The following is a 15099-nucleotide window of genomic DNA, read 5'->3' on the forward strand; positions in this document are numbered from 1 at the left end:
TTACCATTACCACAAGGTTAACTAAACCTGGTTTACCACTGAACCAGCTTCTTAGTGTAACCCCCCTGGAGTCAAGGATGAGTCACGAGTCATCCTACTCCAGCCTGAGCCTCAAACACATAGCGCAGCCTAGTAGGGCTGCTTGATTATGAGAACAATCAAGATCACGATGATTTCAGTCAATATTGCTATGTTTTTCATATTATATTTCTTTTAAAGATTGTACTGTTCAACAATTCAAAACCTTCCCTCCCTTCAGCAGAGTGGAGGGCCATAAAGAAACACGCAGTGGTGCTCTGCATGAGTGTTGGGTAGCAAGTCTGCTCTGTGCTCGCAATGGCTTAAAGGGACACTGTGCAGGAAATGTTCAAAAAAGGTACTGCAACTATGCTGCTCATTGAAACTTGGCTGCCTATTGCCAAATTTGAACATGAANTGTNACTTAGTAATAAACACATATTTTCTAGTATGGTCCAAGTACAGTCATTTTTGCAGCTAAAAATGGCTATTTTTGGAAATTCAAAATGGTGGACCATGGAGAAGATCCCCCTTTTCATGTATGAAAAGTGCAATTTTTCCAGTCATAATGAATACTTAGAATTTGATGCTGGTGGTAAGTATTCATGAAAAAAGTAACATTAGTGAATGGGTAGCATGAATTCTGGAAATAAACAACTGAAAATCTCACACAGTGTCCCTTTAAGTGGAGTAAAATGTATTGTGCTTAGTGTAACCTATAGTATTAGTGCAGTATAGACAAATGACAAAAATATTGTTTCAACTCGATATTATTAAATTTCATATTGTTTGACAGCACTTTTGATATCACAATATAAATTTGATGTATTGCACAGCCCTGGTGCCTAGGCTGCTAAAGCCTACTGGCTCACTCTCTGTGTAACGAAGTCCTTAAAGAAAACCACAAAACTGCTTTTGCACAATGCTTGCATCAACATTAAGGCAAAAAAAAAGGCCGGTAATCTGATATCGCTGCTAATCTGTTGCTTCAGGAGTCTGTCCTACCTCTTCAACTCCTCTTGTTCTACCTTTGCATTGTTAAGATATACAATACTAATAATAATAATTTTTTAAAAATCACTTTCACACTGTCAATTAGCTGTGAATTAACTTACCTCACCAGATGTATCCATGAGTTCATGGGAAGCTGGTTCAGGAGTGAACCAGGTAAAGTTAAGATGGTAAATCGTCTCTAATTGGAGAGCCTGGAGTCATCATTTTCTTAGTATGGGCCTCAGGTCTATGCCTGAAAAGAGCAAACTTGTGGCACAGGGTCGGCAATGTCATTTTGGCTGTCCCAAATGTAAACATAAATTGAATTGATGAATGCTACACAGCAACTGACCAATAAGCTGTACTTTTACACATTTACTGAAGTAAATAGCACAATGCATCGCAATAATGCGCAATAATACATGAATCGCAATGCATTGGTATAGAATCGCATTGCAGCATGTGTATCGTGAAGCAAATTGAATCATGAAACCCTTTGCCAATACCCACCCCTACCAGCAACTAGGCAGGTCAGATACCGCAGATAGAGTAAACTGTTGGGCAAGAGCAGGAAGTGCGGGGCCAAGCAATCAGAACAGCTTCAAAGACACTTCAAAGTTGTCTAGACCCAGCCAGCTCTGCCTGTGGCTGAGTAACTGCCCTGGGTCACAACCAGAAAGCAGTGACTGGTGAAATTATAAAAATGGTACAATCCATATTTGGAGCAAAGGGATCCTAATGCTGGGTCAAAGACGTCCAAAAAGGAATTGTCATTCAGTGTAACGGATACCTTCTGCTGACTGTAACTGTAAGAAACATGACTCTTTTTATTTTATTTTTTTCCAGTGAATTCATGAAAGCCTCGGCTGTCATCCATTCACTTGAAACAATTTAAAAATCTTGTTTTTTTTACAGTTACAGTCAGCAGAAGGTGTCCGTTACACTGAATGACAGTTTCTTTTTGGACGTCTTTGACCCAGCCGCAAGGTTTTAGGCTGTTTTCATGACTAGAGGAAACCGGATGGTGCATCAGGCAACGTGGGGGAAAGAGTGAGATAGGAAGTCATCATCTTTCTACAGACACTGATCTCAAGATCCAGCAGACTGCAAGTTCAGATTGCTTATGTTGTTGTTGTTGTTGGGTTTTTTTATTTTTTATAAATAAGTACACGTGGGCACAGCACATGGAAATATGATGTATTCATTCATTTTACTTTTGAAAATTGTGGGTTTGCCATATTTACACATAGAAAAAAGTACTGGCTTTTCTGTATATCCTTAAAGCTCTGAGCGGCATGAGCCATTGCAAAAGATAGGTGCAATGCAATAGTGGCAGGTGTGCAAAAAATACACACAGTGCAGCACAATAGAGTAGCTTGTTGGACACATTATGCAAATGATCAACAGCAGAGCAGCGCGTAGTATGACAGTGGTGCATTCGTTGTAAAATGCAAAAGACTGACTTCTTTTGCCTGACACACATAGTATTGTGTCCGTTTTGCTTGCACACAGTCTTTGTGGACCTCGCTGAAGGTTTGGTAAGCTGTCTATCTCATTTGGTGGATCAATCAATGTACGTATCATTGCAGCCGTGCCAACGTGATTTATTGAATTCATTAAATTGTGTAATGTTTTGAAATCTAGGCTGGTGGGGCATGGCATTCTGCCTCCGAACTGCACTCATTCCTCTGTTTTTTTCACAGTATTTTTGCCTTTATTGTTTATAAGATAGTCAAGAGTATGACAGGAAGAGAGTGGGAGGGAGAGTTAGAGATGGGTCAGGGCTGGCAAAGGACCCAGGCCGGACTGACTCGAACCTGGGTCGCCACATGTGGGCAATGCAAGCCCATATTATTGGGGGCGTAGTGCGCTGCGCCACAGTGCCCCCCTCCCCACTCCTTTGTTTTTAAGATGTTTAAGGGCTTTTTGAGTCTTTCATCATATGACGGGAAGAGAGTGGGAGAGAGATGGGCCGGGGCAGGAGATATTACCAGAGAGAGTAGAGAGAAAGAGAGAGGTTCCATTGGCCCATTGTTTCCGGGTTCTATTATTGCAAAGGGGAGGGGGGGAAATCCCCCTTTAGGCAGACCTAGGCAGACCTAAGGACTGTTCTATTCAATGCTAGGAGTATTATGACACGCCCCTTTAGGCAGACCGGAACCTGGTCATGTTAGGTGCCCATAGCAACCTATTACATTGGCATATCTCTATATACTTAAAGAATCTCTGATATTACCTTGACCGGAGTCTAACCCGGGTCGCCATGGGCATGTAAGCCCATATGTGAGGGCCTTAGCCCCCTGCACTCCAGTGGCCCCTGGTCTCACTTCACTGTTGTTGTCAAGTCAAGTCAAGTCCAGTCAGCTTTTATTGTCAGTTTCGTCATATGCACAGGTCATACAAGGAAATTGAAATTATGTTTTCTCTCTATACCAGGAAAGGACATAGACACACATACACAGGACTGATGCCGTGTTGTTGTTGTCACCAAACGGATTTCACTTAAACTTGACTTAAGTCTATGCTAGGTTGTAGTTATTTACTGGAATGTTTTTTTGGCTGGCTTTTCTGATAACTGAATCTGATTGGTTGTTGGTGATACTGGCCCTTCAACCTGAATAATGTTATGCACCGTTGAATGAGGTGTTGAAGTTTTTGCCTTATTGTCAACAGATTTCCGTGGGTAGTTTGCACTTGAGAACTGTAACTGGTAGGCTATATATTTCCTCAACTATTACACAAGTGTTCAATTTAAGATTTAATATTTGTCTGTTTTCCTGAGCCCAGAGTTTTTTTGTTTTACAGCATTACAAATTAAAAAGTGTATTTTATACAGAATTCAAATGTCATCATCATGGCCTTACTGTCTAACTCCCTAACGTCAACTCTAATTCCATGCAGATGGCTGGCACAGATAGCCAGTCTTTGCACACCCACCAGTCTAGAATCACCAGTAGACTCAAACAACACATCATTTCTATGGGTAAGAGGTGTGGGGGAACCACTTGGCTTGGTGGATATTTACCTCTCCCAAGGAGGTTATGTTTTCAGTGGCGTTGGTTTGTCTGTCTGTCTGTCAGCAGGATTAATAAAAAAGTCAAAAAAGTCACAGATTTGGTTGAATTTTTGTGGAGGTGTTGAAAATGAAAAAAGGAGTAAATGATACAATTTTGGTGGTGACCCTGATAACGATACATATCCAGCAATGAAGATTCTACACAATTGTGGGATAGGGCAAATTTTGACATTCCAGTTTCAAACTCCACAAAAACAAAGCTGAAAGACTTTTTAAAAATTATGGTGTAACTTAGTCAAATACCGGTATTCTACTTCTGATGGCTATTCTCTCCGAGAGCATTTCTAGTTTACTGTGGAATTTTACTGCTGTCATGTCAAGGCGGTGTTTCCAACTTTCTTGTAGCCTGCTTTGGGTTCAGCCTGCTTTGCATAAAGCCGTTGCTTTGCTTTCGCCTTCCTCGTTGTCTTTTGTGGTTTGGCTTGCTCTCTAAGGTTTTTTTTTTGGCCTGAAGATAAGATGGCAGTGGGGTCAAAGATTCTCTGTTCTATGCATTAAGAACGTCTCTGGTGGGGTTTAACTCTACTGATTAGAACTATTGACATCGTGGACAACAAGCCCTTGTCTCTTGGTCAAATCTGCCCCCTGAATCGTCTTGTCATTCCATTGGGAGGCATTCATTTTTTGTGTGTATTTATTCTATGTTGTGGACACTTGCAGACATTGCATCTGAAATGTCTAGTCGCATCATTGGGAAGCACTGACCGACAGTAGCTATAACATGATGCTGTACTGGAATTTCTATAATTCATATTTATATACATACATTGCACCTGCACTTTCTTCTTTACATTGCTGAGGCTAATTACACATTACATTACATTTGCCAGACTCTTTATAACAAAAGAGGATCTAATCATAGCCAACATCACTAGCAAATACAAAGTGCACAGGAAATATACAGAACGACGAGTGCAGATTCAAAGAAGAGTTACCGGTAGTTAGTTTTATTTATTTATTTATTTATTTTTTTACACATGGGGGAGGAACTGTTGTAATGTTTTAACTGTTTGTTTGTTCTTTTGTGTCTGTGTTGCTCTCTCATCTCCACCACCAGTGCAGGACATCATCCCTCTAGGTATCCAGAGACAAGGCAGCTCTGATGGGAGGCTGCGGCCTGCCCTCCCCAGTCCTGGGGCTCCATCTTGGGCTCACAGTCACAGAGGCTTCCCTCCTCCTGGTCGTCACCTGACCCCCTCTCCTGCCAGACCCCCGCACCACCACCACCACCAAGCCAACGCTGCTGCTGCTCCCTCACGGCAGACGACGTCCAACAGCAGACCATCCCATTCCCATTCCCTCACCCACAGGAGTAGAGCAGGCCAGCTTGACCCCGACCCCAACATGGTGCTGCTGAGGAGTGAAAATACGAGGCAGACGAGGACCTCCAGGGTCCCCAAGGGACTGTGTCCCTCCACCTCCAGCTCCAGCTCCAGCTCAAAGCTGCCATCCTCTCCAGCCAAAAAGAAGGACACTGTTGTTCAGGTCAGTGTGAGGGTTGACACCTTTGGAATGCACATCCTAATTACGAAACTTTATATATAACACGGAACACGCTCAACTCAACAAAATTAAAGTGTATCTGGAAGCTAATTCCGTTTAAAAAAAATACAAAAGATGGGAAAGGTGGCATTCCTAGTTACTTTAGACTTTGTTGTCCATCAGAAGCTCTGATCTTTAGATGAACTGTGAAACCGCTGATGGGCAATAAAACCTAAAGTGACTAGGAGTGCTACCCTTCTTTTTTAATTATATACTCTTCTTTACTTGAACTTATCCTCAAATCTGTTGTTGGTGAGGTACAGAGCAAACACAGTATATTTATTGTGCAACAAGTCTGTATTACTGTTCTTGTACCGATGCAAAAAAAAGCCTCTCTGAGTATATTTTTGCTACTTTCCTGCAGTTGTCACATAATGCCAGCAATGCAACCGCTAAAAGCTCTGCAGCCTCACCAAGGAAGCGTGATGCAGAGCCGAGTCCCAAGGTGCCCATTGGTACGGGCACTAAAGACAGCGAGGAATCGTCCAGCACAGCACAGGACTCAGTAGTGGTACGGACATTTTTATGGATATCATCATGAATTAACCTGGAATTATTGAAATAAAAGGAAACTATGACATTCATTGTAAATTCATATTGCTAGATTTCACCGTATCTTTCCTCTGTTTTCCCCCCTTGCTGGTTGCTACCATACCCTTAAAATAAGTCGGCATCACACCTCGACAATAGGGCATGACATTAACTTGTTTTGCTCCCCAGCCACTGTGTCTAGTAGTAGTTTTCCTGAGTGACTAACCACAGTTTTGTTATCATTTCTTGTTGTTTTCTTTATGGTGCTGTAGACCTATGTCTAGTAAGAGCAAAACTGAAGTTCTAATAAAGCTACACGAACAGAAATCAGACAAATAAAAACGGAGTGAGACACTGAGGTCTGACTTGAACAGTTGGGATAGTTCATGCAACAGAGGCAAACAACAGAATATACCGTAGGTTACTCTGATGTGGCATATAATAGGCCTACATAAGAAAAGGCTACCTGCCAAAGTGGCTAGTGAAACTGAAATCATTATTAATCATTATTATTATTATTAGTAGTTTAAGTATGTTTTGAGGGCTTTTCAAGCCTATTGACTTTTATGAGGCAGGATAGTGGAGGAGAGACAGGAAGCGAGTTGTGAGAGAGAGACGGGGAAGGGCCTGCAAAGGACCCGGGCCAGGAATCGAACACGGATCAGCAGATGAGTGCCCTACCGTTAGCGCCATGGTAGGGCCTGAAATCATTATTAGCCTCACTCAGCCACGTTTTACCCATTTTTGGCTGGTTGGCAGGTCCAGCCTGATCTCCAAAAACTCCGTGCTCCTGGACACGGATGTTAAGGACACGAAATCCGTGTCCAGGAGCACGGATTTTACCAAAATTCCGTGCTCCTGGACACGGAATTGTTTTCCGTGCTCCTGGACACAGAATTGTTTTCCGTGATGGGCACACGGAAGTGCTTTCTATAGGCTATTACCACAGCACTGTGTAACTCTATCATTAGAAAATACATACCAAATGCTAATCCTAAACAATATAATGCTACAGCAATTTAAGTTGTGCCCTGACCAAAACATTCCCTAACCTTAACCTGTCATTAAAGACATATTTTTGAGAAATACCTTTTCCAGTTGGTTGCTAGGCTATCAAATTCATATAATGAATGAAAGAAAACTAGCTGTGTAGCCCAGACCAAAACAATCCCTAACCCTAACCTGTCAGTAGGAAAAAAAAAATTGAGAAAAAATATTTGAAATTAGAAAAAACCTGAGAAAACACAATACTGTGGAAACATAGAGCTGTGGGAGTAGCCTATAGAGAGAGCACTTCTCTGTGTCCATCACGGAAAACAATTCCGTGTCCAGGAGCACGGAATTTTGGCAAAATCCGTGCTCCTGGACACGGATTTTGTGCCCTTAAAGGAATAGGTCGGTATTTTGCATTTGGGACCTTAATTATGGTTTATCATACACTGAGCTACCACCTGTGTCACTTTTGTTTGATTTGAAGCCTTCCGTGAGATTTTGGGTTTGGGCGATATCCACAAACCACCATACAACGGGAGTCAGCGGGGCACAGACTTTAAATCCGTCGTACACGCATAAACAGTATTTTCTTATTTTATTTAGGGTCATTGGGATGATACAATTACGTTTCCGCCTCATTTCAATATTTAAATCTCCCGGGTTCAGTGAACGAATTAAAAATCTGTATTGACTGAGGTGTGCCACGTCATCTTTCTGCGACGCTCATTCTGACAGCCAGGAGCCAGCCAGCTCTGCTACGGCAGTCGGCAACATGATAAAGTAACAAGAAGCAAACGTTGAAGCTCTCTGTTTTTAACAGTTCTTCGGCTAGAACTTTGCTATGGGTTGAATGTGCGCATATACTGGATGCTGAAACTAAACGACAAGCTTTATGAAACCGTGGCATTTTGCGTTGAGATGGAAAAGGAACGCGCCACACTCTCCTGGATACGAGGCTACGTGTGTGCGGCTTTTGCGCCAAAGGTCTTTCTACCAGCAAAACAAAATAGCAGGACAGAAGTGACAGCGTCAGAAACAAAACATTGCTGTTCCGATTGCTGATGGAGACAACAGAGGTAAGGACATATTATGTATCTTGAGTTTTTGAATGGCTAATCTTGGTGTCGCCTCAAACTAGCTCTCTTCTCGGTGCCTTCATATGGCTGTTCATGCTACCAGCTACAGATAGTCAAATGAATCAAAGCTACGTTTGGTCTCAAAAAAAAATTGTACACGGAAAATAGCAGTCCTTCAGTAGGCAAGACAATCACAATCATATGATAAGCCTGTCAAAGCCCTGCACCAAATCATGGAGTAGGTCGACTGTGGTTTTCACTTTTACTGCTAGTAAAACTGACGGCACGTAATTCGACTGTCTAGCCAATAACTGGTAGGCCTACATTGCTTGATCTTCAGGTCATACTAGTTGTAGGTTTTACAGTGATACTGGTGTATTGACACACTTCTTTATTTATTATTTAGAAAGACAGGAGAAGGTCAAGACTCAAGAGCTGGACTTTCCATGACGTCCTCACTCGACCCCTGTGAATAGCAGCCCACCGTTGACCAGCCATCAGTATCTACTGTGCAGTCATTTCCTGACCCCGGTTTCTCACTAGCCCTTCGCAGACGAACACTACCACCTGAAGACGGTCGTCTGGATAATACTTCGGTTGGCACCGGCATGGTCTACCACAAAGGTAAACACATTAGGCCTACCAAGACCCCACTGCATTTGTTTTTAGAAGTCTAAACCACACACCAGGGTGTATTCCATAGGCGAGTTATCACGAACACATTTTATGTGTAAAAACTGAAATGTGTTGCAACACATGGGATATGTGTGGCTCAGCAGAAAAAAACAGTTATGAGCCACGTTTGTAGTATTTCCCATACAGTACACCATTCATACTAATTATAATATTAGTTACTAATACTAATATAATATTAATTATAATTACTTTTGTGTCGATATTTTTCAAAGGGTTTTTCCATTCAGTATTACTCTGGCAAAATGCCCATTGCTTTCCTGTCTAATATTATTTAAAAAAAAAGTCCAGTGGCCTTCAACTAACACCTTTTGACTTATCACGGTGTATCTGGAGAGCAGACAATCTTCTTTATGAGTTTCACATTCTGTTACATTACTGCCATCACCTACTGTGCACTCATGTGATTGGCCTTTACCATTCCTGTTCAATGGCCATACATAATACGTTACAATTGTCATTTCTATTTTCCAGATAGACGCCAGACCTTCTGAAAGGACCTAATGGACTGAGTGCTGGAAAGGAGACAACCCCTCTATAGAATAACCTGAGTGTAACAAACACTCCACCAAGAACAGACATGTATGTTTCAGTGTCATGACGGAGCAATCATTTCGGAAGGTCCTAAACCCTATTTATCTAAAATACTTTCTGATGTTTGATAGTGACATCTTGGTTATCCAATAAGACATTTCTTACATTATTACAAGATTCTTCACTTCTTCCTACATTGTTAATGACTGAATGATTACAATTATGATGTACACATTGTTATTGGTCACACCTGCTGACATTAAAGTCCCAGTAAAATCTTCTCTCTTTTCCTTTATGTAAAGAAGGTAAAGTAATGACACTTGAGGCAGTAATGACAAATGGATAAATGTGTAAAATTTATTTTCAATGGCCATCAAATTATATTGATGACCCAAGTCCTTGTGCACAAGCCCTCAGCAATGCAGGTGCTGATGTGAGGCAGGAGAAGGTGAACAATGAACAAAATTCAAAAGACATTTCACACTGCTTATTGTTCTTTTTCTTCCTTCATTTTTCTGAGCTAAAAACGCATTTTGCCCTGTGTGTCAAAATAAAGTAAGAAAAGGAATGGTAAGCAGTGTGCGGTGTCTTTTGAATTATGTAGATAATCTCTTCCTGTGAGTCCAAGATATTGTGCAGGTGGAAGTTGAGAAAGTGTCCCTATGATTGTTACAATGGAATGATGCATGAAATTAATTTACAAATGTTATCAAAAGACATGGAATATTACATTTTCATTTCATTGCATTTTTTTTTTTAAAAATGCATTGCACTTAGCTGACGCTTTATTTACCAAAAGTGGTATTGGTTACAGTCCCTAGAGCAATGTGGGGTTAGGTGCCTTGCTCAAGGGCACTTCAGCCATGGATGGAGATGTAGGGAGAGGTCAGGAGGGATTCGAACCAGCTACATTTGGTCCAATAAGGGGTCCCCACAATGCACCTAAGATGTGTAATGTCAAATTATGTGTAGTATTACCAACTAGATTTATAACTTCATTGTAATTACTGAATATAACACAAGATGATAAGTCAATGTAGAGACTCTGACTCCATCCAGCATATGGTATGGTGGGAGATGGATGAGGGTCATGATGCACCTTGGATGACCCTTCTGTACTGTAACCTGGCCGCAGACGTTCAGCTCCCAGGGCGCTGGGCGCTGTGTACAGCATTTCCTACAAGACAGATGATCACAATACAGCAAGTAAGAGGTAGGGGCACTTCAGTCAATGACGGGTTTTGTTTTGTTTTTGATTTTTTTTTTTTGGGGGGGGGGGCTGGTACAACCACAGCTTATGTTCATAAATAATTGATTAGTATACTGCAATGAAAATGCTTCTTGGATAATCCACTGACATGAAACAACAGAACAAATAATAATCTATACAATCGTGGCACTAGCTGTGAAACTACTACTAACGTCACTGACTGACCCCAATATCGACAAAGCTGTCTGGGCATAGTAAATCAAACAGAATTTACAAATTCCTCGGCGACTTACTCAATTGAAAGCTGTGTGTTCCTGTGAGTTTTGGCTATAATCTCCGAAGAATGTTGATACCAGCTCGATTCGTCATGGCGAGAATATCCTCCAGAGTTACTTGGCACCTTCCTAAATAAATAAAGAAGTGTGTCACTACATCAGATCAGTATCACACTGTAAAACCTCCAAGTGATATGACATGAGAATCAATGTAGCCTAGAACGACCATTTCTCAGTAGGCTAGGCAGCTGAATGTTTTTACTAGTAGTAAAAGTAAAAGTCAACTGTACTTATAAGTATACCCCATGATTTGGTGCAGGGCTTATCATATGATTGTGTTGCCTACTGAAGGAATACTATTCGTATTTTCCGTGTACAATTTTGTTTGAGACCAAACGTAGCTTTGATTCATTTGACTATCTGTAGCTGGTAGCATGAACAGCCATACGAAGGCACCGAGAAGAGAGCTAGTTTGAGGCGACACCAAGATTAGCCATTCAAAAACTCTAGATACATAATATGTCCTTACCTCTGTTGTCTCCATCAGCAATCGGAACAGCATTGTTTTCTTTCTGACGCTGTCACTTCTGCCCTACTATTTTGTTTTGTTGGTAGAAAGACCTTTGGCGCAAAAGCCGCACACACGTAGCCTCGTATCCAGGAGAGTGTGGCGCGTTCCTTTTCCATCTCAACGCAAAATGCCACGGTTTCATAAAGCTTGTCGTTTAGTTTCAGCATCCAGTATATGCGCAACATTCAATCCATAGCAAAGTTCTAGCCGAAGAACTGTTAAAAACGAGGGCTTCAACGTTTGCTTCTTGTTACTTTATTCATGTTGCCGACTGCCGGAGCAGAGCTGGCTGGCTGTCAGAATGAGCGTCGCAGAAAGATGACGTGGCACACCTCAGTCAATACAGATTTTTAATTCGTTCACTGAACCCGGGAGATTTAAATATTGAAATGAGGCGGAAACGTAATTGTATCATCCCAATGACCCTAAATAAAATAAGAAAATACTGTTTATGCGTGTACGACGGATTTAAAGTCTGTGCCCCGCTGACTCCCGTTGTATGGTGGTTTGTGGATATCGCCCAAACCCAAAATCTCACGGAAGGCTTCAAATCAAACAAAAGTGACACAGGTGGGTAGCTCAGTGTATGATACACCATAATTAAGGTCCCAAATGCAAAATACCGACCTATTCCTTTAACATCCGTGTCCAGGAATTTTTGGAGATCATGTTGGCAGGTCACAATGTCAAGCTATATGAAGAACACCATCACCTGAGTGGTGGCTGCTGTACTCACACATCTCATCCATACACTTCCTCTTTCATAATGAGTGCCTTCAAACCCTGTCTTTGTCCAGACAAGCCTAACAGATTGCTCTATTGCCGTAAATAATTCCATGAGCAACTGATGAGCAATACAAAGGGTTTTTTTTTCACAGGACAGGAGAATAGTTTTTAGTGTGTGTGGTTGTGTATGTTAAACTGATAATGAGTAACTCATGTAAAACTATCACATGGTATATTACCGGATGTTTAACTGATTTTTTGTTGATCTCTTGGTGCATCTGTTTACCCCTGGCAGAAGGAGACACTACGGATAAAGACAATGCTTCAAGGTGAATTTCATTTCTTCTTACTCCTGAGTGCCTATTTATTTATATATTACACTGGTGGGTGCTCGGCATATTTGCACAAACTGTTGTTGAAACTGCAGTTTCTTAAAGGTGTACTGTGAAGGATGGTGGCCAGAGTAGGTATTACAACTATGCTGCTCAGTAAAACGGTGCTGTCTACTGCCAAATTTGATCTTTTCATGAATATTTACTAAGTAATAAACTATATTATTAGTATGACCAAGTACATAAAGGTTTGCAGTTACAAATGTCGATTTCTGGAGATTCAAAATGGCGGACATGGAGATCCTTTTTTCATGTATGAAAAGGGAAATTTTCCCGAGTCATAATGAATATTTAGAATTTGATGGTGGTGGTAAGTATTCATGAAAATATAACATTTTGAATGGGCAACACGAATTCTGGGAATAAACTACTGTAAATATTACATAGTGCACTTTTTAATATAGACTCTGATAATCCGACTCATGTGGGTTGGTGCACAACAATGTCTGTGGAGGCCCCTGAGCACCCACCCACAGAACAGGAGCCCATATTACATCCTTGGAAATAAAGGTTTTGACCATCAAACCATCTACGGATTCTGGTCCTCTGAACACTCCTCCCGCTTACCATTCTCAGCATTGCAAAGGCATATTTTAAACACAATATTTCTATTCAATATTAGTACAAATTATATTTCATCTTTTAGACAAGTAGTACAGTTTACAGTGGATGCTGACATGAAGGCAAGTGAAAAACAGCTTTCCTACACTTTCATTGCCAAACATTACAAGGATCGCATTGCCAAACATTACAACATCGCAGCGATTGTATATTATATTATATTATATTATATTATATTATATTATATTATATTATATTTATTTACAGTAGCTGACCTATTGGTTTTGTTGCTTCCACTTGAACACAGCTATTCTGATGGTACAGTGAGAGGCGTAAATAGGTAGCCCAATACTGCCCTCTATAGGTGGCTGCAAGAACGGCTTGACTAGTATCCACCAGTCCAGTGTCTTGAAATTGTTCGAGGTAGCGGTAAGTTCTGTAAACACAGCGTTTAGTTTAATTATTTGTAAAGTGTATGTCTGAGCTGGCGTTCTAAATCAACACTGACTGATGGGTTACGTTTGTTTTTATGTAGATGCACTGTCAGTGAATTTGAATTGTTTGACTTAAATGACGATGAGCTTGTTTTGTGGAAGTTTTGAGATCACGCGTTGACTGCTAGTGCTAACATTCCATTCATTGCGAAATAGACAACAGATTATAAAAACTTAAAGTCGCGACATACAACGTGACGATAGAGTTCCAAATTTGAAGTGTAGGGTGATAAAAGTTATTTGTGAAAATAAAACTTCATGCAGGCTAGCTATGACAGACAGGCATGACGTGATTTCCCGCCCAGGGGAGCTGAAAGCTGGGAAGTATCCAAAGAGTAAACCATCGTTAACCGGGAGGTAGGCCTAGTAAAAATATTAGGAGATGGAATGTTTTTCTTACAAAAATGACACCTGTTTTAGCATGTTGATCACTTTGTGTAGGTTAACTTAGCCAGGTTTATGGCTTCACCATTTTCTTGGAATAGCCTCCTCGTTGCAACGTTTGGTTCACATTCGTGGGGTTGTAAAGAACTGTCAGTCGACTGAAAAGCTGTCGATCAGCAAGCCATGGTAATTTTGACAACTAACGATGGTGATCAGGAGATGTTAAGTTTTTGATTAGATCTAACAACCATCAGGTATTCGATGGCGTGCGTTAAACTTTGGTGGCAGACTAGGCTATGCTGTGGTTGTTATTTCAAAACTCACTGTGGTCATGCCCCCCTGGCTGCGCATCCTTTACCGTCCAATAGCGTTGTTGCGCCGAAAAGCGAGTCCCTGGCAGAACACGAGTGCCCTCATTGAAACCAATGACATTTTTGGAGAGAAAACTACTAATTTTTGCAGAATGAATTACATGATTTATGAACTAAAAATATGCTTATGAAACATTACTCGTCCTCCACTTAATATGAGCTATTTGAATGAAACCGTAACATTTGTTATGACAATTCTTCGATTCTTTTATGGAAATAATACTGAAATTGTAACCAGCTCTTTGTAATACTTCCAGAAGGACTGTAGATGCTTTATTGGTAGGCTTTCCATCTTAAATTGTGTCGGATTTGTATGCAAAAATGGCAAAAAAAAAAAAAATCTGAAAAATTGGTCATTGGTTTCCATTGGTTTCAATGAAGGCACTCGTGTTCTGGCAGGGACTCGCTTTTCGGCACGACAGTGCGTGCGTGTGTAGCTGCAGTACAACGCAGAATTTTTCACAAGGTTTAAATTTTGATGTCGGTACAGTATTATGGTTTTTGCTTGTCCTTGGCAAATGCTCTCCCCAGACAGATGTGGAGTTGGGGGTTGGTGATTTGCATTAAATATCAAACGCCCCACACAGTGGACTTGCAATACAGGCATTTATAAATCGCGTTAAAGTATAATTAAGTGTAATAAAGTTGTTACTACTAGT

The 15099-nt window shown here is 40.9% G+C and overlaps 1 protein-coding gene and 1 long non-coding RNA gene across 2 annotated transcripts in view; one reads left to right on the forward strand and one right to left on the reverse strand.

Moving 5' to 3' along the window:
* Positions 1-10252: 10252 nt before the first annotated feature.
* On the reverse strand, positions 10253-11668 carry LOC134441420 (uncharacterized). Its single transcript, XR_010033160.1, has 3 exons — positions 11471-11668; positions 10960-11070; positions 10253-10633 (listed from the first exon to the last, which is right to left on the reverse strand). It is a non-coding gene; the product is annotated as an uncharacterized LOC134441420 (long non-coding RNA).
* Positions 11669-12538: 870 nt separating this feature from the next.
* slf2 (SMC5-SMC6 complex localization factor 2) overlaps positions 12539-15099 on the forward strand; it is a 32907-nt gene continuing 30346 nt past the window's right edge. Inside the window, exon 1 of the mRNA XM_063191287.1 lies at positions 12539-12567. Within this exon, the coding sequence (XP_063047357.1) occupies positions 12558-12567 (10 nt within the window). The 5' untranslated portion in view covers positions 12539-12557. The remainder of the gene's footprint in view (positions 12568-15099) is intronic.

The sequence above is a fragment of the Engraulis encrasicolus genome, chromosome 24 (genome assembly GCF_034702125.1).
Source record: "Engraulis encrasicolus isolate BLACKSEA-1 chromosome 24, IST_EnEncr_1.0, whole genome shotgun sequence".
NCBI lineage: Eukaryota > Metazoa > Chordata > Actinopteri > Clupeiformes > Engraulidae > Engraulis > Engraulis encrasicolus.